Source organism: Juglans microcarpa x Juglans regia, chromosome 8D, assembly GCF_004785595.1.
Source record: "Juglans microcarpa x Juglans regia isolate MS1-56 chromosome 8D, Jm3101_v1.0, whole genome shotgun sequence".
Taxonomy (NCBI): Eukaryota; Viridiplantae; Streptophyta; class Magnoliopsida; order Fagales; family Juglandaceae; genus Juglans; species Juglans microcarpa x Juglans regia.
In genome coordinates this window covers 4,352,153-4,363,647 of record NC_054608.1, presented here as the reverse complement: position 1 = coordinate 4,363,647, position 11,495 = coordinate 4,352,153, and the positions used below count along the sequence as shown (strand labels likewise).

General features: G+C 35.4%; 1 protein-coding gene across 1 annotated transcript; it reads right to left on the bottom strand.

The window, feature by feature from the left end:
* Nucleotides 1-2,211: 2,211 nt before the first annotated feature.
* LOC121243338 (acyl-lipid (9-3)-desaturase-like) lies at nt 2,212-4,304 on the bottom strand. Its single transcript, XM_041141447.1, has one exon. It carries the CDS (start codon nt 4,028-4,030, stop codon nt 2,687-2,689), a length of 1,344 nt encoding a protein of 447 aa, XP_040997381.1. The 5' UTR covers nt 4,031-4,304; the 3' UTR covers nt 2,212-2,686.
* Nucleotides 4,305-11,495: the final 7,191 nt, after the last annotated feature.

The following is an 11,495-nucleotide window of genomic DNA, read 5'->3' as shown; positions in this document are numbered from 1 at the left end:
ACAATAGGCGGCGCCAGTTTCACACAACAAACAGCAAGTTGATGAAGCAAGAGATTGTATTCTATCAGGCAAAGCAAGATGTAGCGCTCCAGATTGGAAACAATGCGGTAGCAGCCACCAACGGGGTCACGAGCTAGCAAGCTCATTGGCTTCGTAAATGAGGGTTTTCATGGCATTTTCTTTTGCTGCCGGATCAAGGTTCTTGGTCATCTTCAAGATGTTACGGATGCCAATTAATTCGTGGGCATTGAGAAAGTCATCTTGGCCATGACGCGAGGGGGAAAATGGGGCGAGAGGACAATGTGCTCCACATTTTCTGCGTTGGAATTTACATGATCGGGAGCATGCTTGGGTTATGGTGGGGCGATTGTGATTGCCAGCACTGCTGCTACTCATTTCCTTGTAGTTTTTCCAACACATCGCATGGAAAGATCGGGCTGTTTTACGCCTCAAAGTTTGCTGGTGCTTCTGCTAAATCAGTAGCAAATCGATATGAGAAATTTGAGGGAGTGAGTGGGGAAGAAAGCAACATATGCTGCTTACATGGATATCATGCACTGCAGAAAGATCAGGGACGACGTGTTGGAGACGTGTTTTTGGCAGTTCTGACTTCTGAATATATTGGAACCTACATGATTCAAAAATGGGTTTGTTTATTTTTAAAAAGTTTTCCTATCCCCTTTTCAAGATTTTCTGATATGGTTTTACTTATTGTAAACCAAGAAATCCATTCAACCAAAAGGTGTTAATTGATATGATATTCCAAGAGACTAATGAATGGATGACACCCTAAAAAATAAAAAGCTACAAACTTTGAATTGAACTGGTGGAAAATTGATATGATATCTCAAGAGATAGACTCATGATTGTTGCTCATTTCCTTTTTTTTTTTTTTTAAAAAAGTATGATTTGATCAATTTCAAAACATATCAAATCCTTTTACTAGCTATTCATCAAACATATGTCAATATGATATCTATAATTTCAGCACATCTTGTTCTATTGGGGTGGTTGAATTTTGTATGTTGTGTTACCTACATACATAAATACATAAATACATATATAAATACATACACGTGTGTGTGTGCGTGGCATGTAATCATGGCTTGCATTCAAGTTTTGAGTTAAAGTTAAAAGATGCGACAAGTGCATGTGATGTCAACAATTCAGAAGACAGGCGCGCATAGAGAGAACGTTAAAATGAGGAGGTGTTTTTCATCTTGGGCAGATTTCAATGAAGTTGAGAGTCTGAGACTATTCATAAAATCCTTTTGTCATTTATCGTGCACGGCAAGCATCATAGAATAAACACAAGTTGTGTAAAAATTGTAAAATAGTTGCATCTATATCATTTTTGTTCACGTATAAGGGTCTTTTGGCTCTTGCTGCAGTTGTATCAGGAAGAACAAACTCAACTAAGGTCTCGTATGTTTTCACAATCATTCTCAACACATCTCATCTAATTATTTATAATTTTTTTTAAATTTCCACACAAAAATAAATAATTACGTCTATATCATTTTTGTTCACCTATAAAGGTCTTTTGGCTCTCCCGGCAGTTGTATGGAAAACAAATTCGACTAAAATCTAATATGTTTTCATAATTATTCTCATCTCATCTGATCTCATTTCATCACCCTCATGCTCTCAGTACCCTCATGTTAGGATCAGTACCCTCGTGTTAGGAAGTTACAGAGAAGGTTCGTTTTTTTGTAACAAGACAGGGAGCCACCACACCCTGAGCTGTAAACCTGAAGCACTTCCACTCGTTCAAGGACAGAATTAAGAACTCAACAAGGAAAAGGATAGTTTGGAAATTTCTAGTAGGTAGATATTTTTTGTAGAACCTAGGAAATGAAAAGCTTCAGAGTTGTTTCGAATCTCGATAAACAGGCTGTGTTTGGAGTGATCTCATCCATACACTATTATTTAATATTTTATTATTACTTTTTCACATTTTTTCACTGCGATTCACACGTCACCCCACTATCCGAACATAACAATCCCCCTACAACAGAGCAATCTCAAGTAAAGGAAGTCCAATGGTTTCTTTTTATATGACTGGAGAAGATTGGATCGATCTCAGACCAAATAACAGGAAGGGGCAAATCATCAGGAACGTGCAATAACAGGACGGACAGCCTAACATGAAAGTAAAACTGATCTTCGAATGAGGTTGGAGATGAGAAATACAATATCAAGATATGCAAATCAGGAAAACAACAAAGGCCAATCTAATGATCACACCATTGGTCTCAACGACAATGGAGTTCCAAACACAAACACAAACACAAAATAACATATTGGGAGAGACTCAAAGCCTCCTAAGAGTGATCAAATGCAAATACTTTATGAAAAACACGATTACTTTACATTCCACTAATCCCTACCTGTGGTGTTGAGAACAAACAAGGAGGGTGAGGAATAATATCGGTATTCATACAATTCCGAAAAGGGCATGAGCTGATCTCACAAACATGCAGACCGAATAATGATTGTTTGAAGCGTCTAAGAAATGATAAATATGACTATTATTCTTCCATTGAAACCAAGGATGACCAGCCCCAGATACCAATCGAAATGAAGTTATCGCACCTACTAAACACCGATGTCAAATAGGCATGAATACTGCAATGTCAAATTCTTAGAATGCTTCAAAAGATGCCCATCTCAGATTCTCATCCTGTCATCCATGAGTGTTGACAGCTTCCCAGACCAAATTCTTTGGGACTGGATTGGCAAGATCACGAGCCTGCAGGGCTGCAGTCCGGAGCGTCCCAATTGTCATTACATTGGCCTCCCAGAATGACACACAATTGTAAGGTAAATTATGCTTCTTGCATAGTTCCTTAACAAATGGCGAGGCTTTCCTGAGATTGCCTCGAGGTAAACGAGGAAACAGATGATGCTCAATCTGAAACTGCAGCCCACCATGAAACCAATCCATCCAAGACGCGCAAGATATATCCAACGTGCCCATGGTCTGCTTCTCACACCAATCACTTCCACTCGGCGGGCCAACATAAACACAGGACGAGAAATGGTTCAAACAGAACTGAACATGTTGAATCCCCGTGACCGAGAAACTTGCAAGAACAAACATTATTCTCTCACCCCAATTGGGTAAGCATGAAACAAGAAAAGGGTACCAAATCCAAAACACAAGTATACCGAAGATCTCCTGACCCCTCTTGGACACCCTTCTCTTAGAAAACAACAACGAGAACGATTGCGCGAACAAGTTAAGCCTAGCAAGACACATCACAGGATAAAACGTCCAATGCTGGTAACTAACCAAGAACCTAGTAAATGAATCAAAATTCATCTTCCTTTCATAGTAGCAAGAAGTAATCGAGTTGAAGAATTTTGAAGATACCACAAAGAAAGGCATGTGCTGCACATCCGGATCGAAATCAAGGCTGTTGCAAGCAATGTGATGTGCATTGTGGTTCCTCTTCCACCAGGCAATGCTAATCCCTGCAAGACAATTCCCAGTAAGAACCTGAGCGAAGCGATTGAACCGAGGGGTGGCCATTATCTGGTAGTGTCCAGAGTCATGCCCAAGCCAGCCACTCTGTATCCAGAGGAACCCCATCAAACCCCCGCAAACCAAATGCACCAACGTGCTATCAGAGCACAAAATACCGTAAACACTCGCAACAAACAATATTGTCATCAAGCAAAGCGTAAAGAACACTCCGTGTCCCTTCTTTTCAAACAGACCCATCTTGGAGAATTCCGAGACAAGTTTCCTGTAATCTTTAGAAGCCTCTGAAACAGAGTAGTCACGGAGGTAATACCCGGTAAAGAACTTGTCAAGATACTGCCATGCAGTACCCGGATGGTACGCAACGAACGCGTCCGTGGCATCTCGGCCGGCGAGACTGAGCAATGGAAGGTCACCGCCTGGGTGGTCTTTAAGCCAATCTGAAACATCGTAGATCTTGCCCTGGATTGAGATCCACAGATCTCCTGGATGGTCGTGCTTCCGAAGCTCTTCCTGAGAAATGTACCTCTTCGACTCTGCCATTAAAGCTGAAATTGATGGGAATTGAGATAGAGAGATCTGCGAACGAAGCCTACCCTATTTTCTCTTTCTCTTCCTTTCTGGGTTTTTGAAAGGAAGAGACTTTTTTGAAGAACGATTACAGCATGAGGGAAAAGAAGGGATCTTTCGATCTGGATATCTCTTCCAATATTTTTTCTCTTCTGTTTTGAATTGTTTGGTAATTGGGGACTTCGAGAGGGTGGCATATATAAGGTTGAGGTTGAAAGGGGTGTGGTATTTACAGCCTGCAACATTCAAGATACGCCACATATGCTAGTCCCACACATTTTTCATTCTTTCGTTTCTATCTGTATTTCCTTTTTTTGTGCCCTTTGCTTTTTCATATTTGGTAATAATATTCTATCTTTTTACCACAACACCACCACCCTTTTGGATAGAATTATTTTATACCACACGTCATCTACGTGACATAATTTATAAAAACATCAAACAACATTACTCGAAATGTGTCACTTACTTTTGGAATTATTACAAACTATGGTTATAAAAAATAAAAAACCAAAAACACATTTCATGCCAACTCATGTGGTGAGTTTTCACGTATAAAGATTGATGGATGTCTCAACTTGAATGTTGCACTTTATACTATCTATGTACACCTCGCACATGCTTAAGTTAGAGGACATGAGGAAGATGAAGAAAGTGTGAACCATATAGAGGATACCTTCAAACAGTTTTAACTTTCCCCAAGGTATATTTATACTAGGGTTGTGGACGTCATCGTGGTGGTGGGGGTGGTTCTTCTCACATTGCTCTTAACTAGGCAAATTTTATGCAAGTTGCATTGCTGCTCTTCATTAATACTTTTTTATAAATAAAATGAGATGAGATGAGTTGAGTTGAGATTAAAATTAAAAAGTTAAATAAAATATTGTTAGAATATATTTTTTAATATTATTTTTATTTTATGATTTGAAAAAATTAAATTATTTATTTTATTTTATATGAAAGTTTTAAAAAATTATAATAATTAAATAAAATAAAATAAAACGAATTAAGATGATGTAAAAACAAATAGTCCGTTAGCTCTGTATTTAGTTTGGCATTGCATTGCATTGCATTGCATTGCAAGCAGTCTTGTCATATTAATGTTCTGTCATATTTAATTTCTTCCAGCGAACCTTATGCAGTTTAGTCAATTATACACTCTCTTGTCCTTGTGAGGTTTTGGCCTATTGCTTGCTTCCTCCCTCCTCCCTCCGTGCACATAGAGAGATGACCAGAGTGTAGGGTAAGGGTTAGATACACAAAGTGTAGGATTATTCAATAGTAGAAAACTAAGCGCAAGAGAGTTGAAGGACATAAAGAAAACTCATGGCCAAGTGGGAAAGCTGTGGATGAGCAGTGTTGAGAACTTGTGTAGATGGATGAGTAGGAAGAGAAAACCTTAGCACCCGTCCGTCCAACCACTTCCAATTAATAGTCTACCAATAGTTAAGTGACACGTAGGCTTCACACCACAACTATCATGTGGACGCACAATATCATATTCCCATCACCATTTAAGAAGAACATATGAGAGAGAGAGAGAGAGGGATTCGGGCAACTGCTCACCAAGGAGGGGTTAAGCGCAGTAATAGATCTAGGTGGAGATCGACGGAGGCACAACTAGGGTCGATGGTGACAGAGCTCGAGAGAGCAACTTACGATGGAGTCAACGGCGACAACTGAGTTAGAGGAAAGAGAACAATGTGCGTCGGACTTGAGTTGAGAAAATGCAGATCTGAGTTTATCATTGTTTTGGCTTCATGGCTGTGAAATCTATGGTGTGTGGAGATCCTTTGGTGTGGTTTTCTTTTTTTCTTTTTCTTTTTTGTTATGAAAAACAAAAGAGATTTGTGTATTACGGTGGTGCTGGGTGCTATTGGTTGTGGTGTTAGGAGGTGCAGTGGTTCAACTATGGTAATTTAATCATGTGATAGGGTACTAAGGGGCCGTGGGGATGCTGGTTTCCTATGGGCTATAGGTAGCGCTGGCATTGTGGCAGAGGAAGCTTGCAAGATTGTCGTGCTGCTGTGCTGGGAAGAAATTGTGCTCTATTTTTAAGGAGCAAAAACAAAGGTTTGTTCGGTGGTTGGGACACGACGTCTAGCCTATTTTCATGGTGGTTCAAGGCTGACTACGGAGGTTATACGTGGGGCTTCGCGGTGCACTTGCCTTGTAGTGCCATGCAGTGCTCAGTTGTCTCATGGTGCAGCGATTTTTTTTTTTTTTTTTTTTTTTTGTGGCAAGGGATGGTGGCGCACGATGGGGCTTTGGACTGCTATGATGGTGGTTATTACTGGGTGGGTTAATGAAGGCTAAATGTAGTGTACTAGTCTTTCTCTCTATATGTGTGTGTGTGTGTGCAGTTGCTTCCAGATTCAAGGTTGATGTGGAGGGGCTATTGTGAGCAATGTTTTGAATATTGTACCGAACGTCGTACCGGTCAAGGCACTGAAACAAAATATTTCGATACGGGTACCGTTTCGGGATAGTCGATATATAAATAAATTATATATAAATACATATATATATATAAATTATAAATAGTCTAGTTTGAATTGGGAGTTAAAAAATAAGCTTGTAGTTTGAAGAAACGAAAAAAAAAAATACAGGCCGAAATATAGGTCGATACAAGCTGAAATTGAGATCGGTATGGCCGGTACGAAAAATATCAGCCGTACCGACCGGTACGGTACGAAATCCAAAACACTGATTGTGAGTTCTATCATAGAAGATGAAACTCACGGCATAGAGGATGGCAGCGAATGAGTAGATATTGAGGGCTGGAACTAGTGTGAGCAAAGTGGTGGTTGCCGACAACGTCGAACAACAAATCACCATAACGGAAAATAGAAGAGAAAGTGGCGAGAGAAGGGAACTAGAGAATCTGAGATGGTGGCAACACCAAAGTAGGCAACAGATGGTCGACGTCAAACTGGTGGCGATAGAACTAAACTTGCTATCGTGCGGCGATGCAAAGAGACAAAAGCAGAGAGGGGCAGATGGAAGTGCTATCGGCTTGAGCTATATTCCTTTTTTTGTTTTGAGAGTTATATCGTGTGAATGAGACTACTGTGGGTTTGATGAAATTTTTTATGTGGCAGCAGATGAAAGTGAAGTTGTTATATGCATAGTATCGGTCAGATCACTTAGAAGCAGAACTGACATGGGAACTAACCAAAATGCATTTTTTGTATGAATTTTTGTGTGAGAATAATTCTTTATTTTTTGAATAAATACAGAAAAAAAAAAGTATGGACCACATGTCCTTTTTTTTTAATACTCTTGAGCCGCTTCGATAAAGTGATTAATGTGATGAGAATTTATATCCTACTAATTTTATTTTATTTTATTTATTGAGGAATTGAGCATATTTAAATTTTTTGATAATATAGTAAATATAATGATCGTAGTAATGGGAAAAACGATAACGATGGTGACTGTTGATGATAATTACGATATTACTTACCATAAATATTAATGATAGTGACAATACCATTAATAAGGGTATAAAGGTAATAACATAGGTGGATTTTGCCCAATAACAAATTCCCCCCTCAAATATGAACTTGGAATTTGAATTTGAATGATTGAAAATTTTTGAAATTTTCAAATTTCAAAAACCCTCATCTCAAATTTCGTCCTAATAAAACAAAAAAATCTTGTAGATTTCAATAAGATTTTGATCATTGGACTTTCTGTTATTAGATTTCAATCACCCTTTAAATATCATATTTTCAATTTTTTTTTGAAACTTCAAATTTTCAATTAAGTCATTGATAAATCATATTTTAAGTTTAATATTGTGATTATCTTATGCGCTAGTTTATGTACATACGATAATTATGTACCTACTTATATGAGTAAGACGACAAATCACACTCTCATCCTACTATATAAAATGTAAAATATTTTATCTCACTTGGATAGTACTTTATTTGTTTTAAAGAAAAGAATAGTGCTACGCTGCTGCCCAGCATTGACTGCTGGGCGTGCTGCCTAGCACAAATTTATTTTCTCATTTATTTTCTAATTTTTTTATTCATATTTTTTTATCATTTTAAAACATTTTAAAAAATATAAAAAAAAATATTAATACACTAATAACTATTAGGTAAAGAAAAAAATTAAAAAGAAATTAAATATATGAAGTGTCAAAGTAGCATTTTCTTAAAGAAAAACTCTAAGGTCAATCAATAATAACACCTCATCATAGTGTGATATAAGTTAGATAAGAGCGTGTTTTGTAGAATCTTCATAATATATAAAATATATTATAAATACAATATGATATGGCATGTTGGGGCAAATCTGGTTTGGTGACAAAATCAAAATGTATGTGTCTGGCTTGGGATAGAAAGTTGACCCAAAAGATATATAGAGACGTGGCATGCATATTCTGATCATAATGTTCTATAAGTATCCATCTTATTATTATTTTTTAAAGAGTAATATTAGATATAATTATGAATTGTATAAATGTTATGCAATCTTTTTAAAAAAGAATGAGGCCTACTATTAAAAAATTAACTTTTTTTTTTTTTCATATAAATCTAATATATACTCACTTTTTTTAAAGGAATTACACGGCATTTGTCCATTCTATAACTGTAAATATGATTTCTTATTTTAAATATTAAATTCAATTTAAAGTAATTTTTATTTTTATTTTCAACTTCAAAAGGGAGAGAGAATGAGTTTGGACGGTAGATAGCTCAAAGGAATATTGGAATGTTAGATTTTTATTGCCAAAAATAGGAAGCAACCTACATTCTTTTACTCGCTTGTATTTAGGGGTGGGCAGTGAGAGCCCGCTTCTTGCTATCCCACCCCGTCCACCCTATCCTTTATGGGCAGGCATGCTACCTCGCACCACATATGCAAGGGTGGGAGCCCTCGCCTTACACTATACAGATAGCATTCCTACCTCTGCAAACCCTATTGGCATGCTTAATGATTTTAATAGTAATAATAATACGTCTAACATTTGTGTACATCTGGAAGGCCCACAAGCGTGTGAGTGTCACGTTAAGACCCCAACACAAACTTATGGTTCTTTAAGAATATCAAAGAAAATTTTGCCTTTGTTTGATATTTTGATCGTTTATATATTTAATCTTTCTATTTAATGATCAAGAAAGCTATTTTTAATGTATTTTTATTTTTTAAAATTATTTAAATATATTAAAAAATAAAAAAAATAAAAGACGATAAAAATAAAAATAAAAAATTTTGTGCTAGCAGATAGGTCCAATAATCAAAACTGAGCGGCACACTAGCACTAATGATATTAATAATTTTAGAGTCCGTAAATTTTTTATATTTTATTTAAAAAAAAATTAATAAATTTGTGTTATATAAAAAAGATTATTTTTTTAATAGTGAATTATTTAAAAAAATATAAAATTTATACACTTTAAATTATATCTAATATTACTATTTTGTTATAAATATATAAGGTCGAAGAAATCCTTATAGTATTTCTCTCTTATCCGACGGAACGTGTGGTGGGGTTGCAAATGAACAGAGGAGTAGGATGGGCACATGGACCGTTGCTTAGGACGAGGGTGCTGTCACGTCAGATGAGTTCTATTTCTATGTATCTATTGTCGTATTGGGCTGTCCATGACCAACATGTTCCAAGCACATTGTTGCTATGGTTTGGAAGCTTTAATTGCAGCTTAAACTACATTGTATGCCAGTATGCCTGATTTTGGAGATTAAGAGTGTCTTTGAACGTTAAAATGAGTTGAATTGAAAAGATAAAATATTATTAAAATATTATTTATTATTATTATTATTATTATTATTTTGAAATTTGAAAAAGTTGAATTGTTTATTATATTTTATATTAAGATTTAAAAAAATTATAATAATGAATTGAGATGAATTAAGATGTGTTTACTTTCTAAACGAAGCCTAAGCACACTTTTTTTTTTGGGTGGCTTGAATTAGTTTTTTCATGCAATGATGAAATCGAGTAAGATATGGTTGCATCAACTCATTGGGAAAAGAAAATGCAAGCCATCAAGAAATTTAAAAGAGTACTGCTATTTTAAAATTTCTACATTACACATTATTTATTTATATAATATAATTTGATTTGAAAAATAAATTTTAAAATTTAAATCTTATAAATCAAGTCTTAATATTTAAGTTGTGTAAATAGTATGCTCTACACCGAGTTAAGAATAGAAAAATAAAAATAAAAATAAAATTAGACATTTTTAATGGAAGTAAAGATCTTGAATGAGGTAAAAGAGTATATTAATGGTTCCATTTCAATTTTTCTTGGAGGACTTGGGTACTAAGAGCACTAGTATTGGTTTCTCTATATGCATCTTCAAAATCACATCTTTTGAAGATTAATTTTGCATATCAAGAAAAACTCACATTAGATTATGCATTTTTGAACTAAATAATAATAAAATATTATTATTTTTAATTTTTTTCCTTAATATTATTACTTTTTATATATTTTACAATTAGCACCATGTGCTCAAAAATACAAATTCTATATATCTAAATATTACCAATTTCATATATCAAAATAAATTTCATATATCAAAATCATCTTAATAGAAATTTTACAAACTTGAAGAAGCACTATTAGTCTATTCATAGCTATGTAAAAATTTAGAGATGCATAAGCCACTGTAGATGAATTTAAAGACATATTTCACAAATATAAAGATGAAGATAAAGATGAATAAGTTATTGCTAGTGGTCTCAAAAATAGCTTTTTCTTTTATTAAAACCATGACTTCTATATTCCATTAAAAATTAATCAATACATGTCTTGTCCAGTAAAATATAGCTATAATAACTCTTCGGGCTATCTTCTATCAAAATTTGTTCTTTTTTTACAATATAAGCAATACATGCTAAGAAAATAGTTTGTTGTAAAGAAGATGGATACAACGGTTTTAGAATGTTAAGGAACCTGTTGTTTTGTTGGCTACTACGAAGATTCAAATATACAGGAGTGCACTTTTGTAAGTTAAAGCATGAAAAACTGCTGGAGAACTTATTTTTCTCATCCTTGACCAAGAGAGTATGAAAGCTCCTAATTTAGGCAAGGTCTTAGCATGGCAAGATGATGTTAAAAGAAAAGAGTGAGCTTGAGGAGACTCTAAAGTAATTTTATGACTAGTGAAGTGCTACAACCATAAAGGGAGTCTATAAAAGTATCCCACAAACTGACGGTATGGTAGCCATTAGTACGATTGCTTATACATAACTGCTTCAAAATGTTATACTATTATAGTAATTCAAATTGGCCCATTGTTTTTCGAGATATAGTTCCATCCATTAAGAAACGGGGTCGAGGGCCTGCACGGGGCACACAATTTGACTGCCTCCGGAAGGTGGGTAAGATTCATTTGATTATAAAGGATGGCCATAAAGGTCCATCGTGCAAGTATGCCTCGATCTTTACTGG

Coding starts and splice junctions, on each gene's coding strand:
- LOC121243338 (XM_041141447.1), bottom strand. CDS start 4,030: ATGGCAGAGTCGAAGAGGTACATTTCTCAGGAAGAGCTTCGGAAGCAC.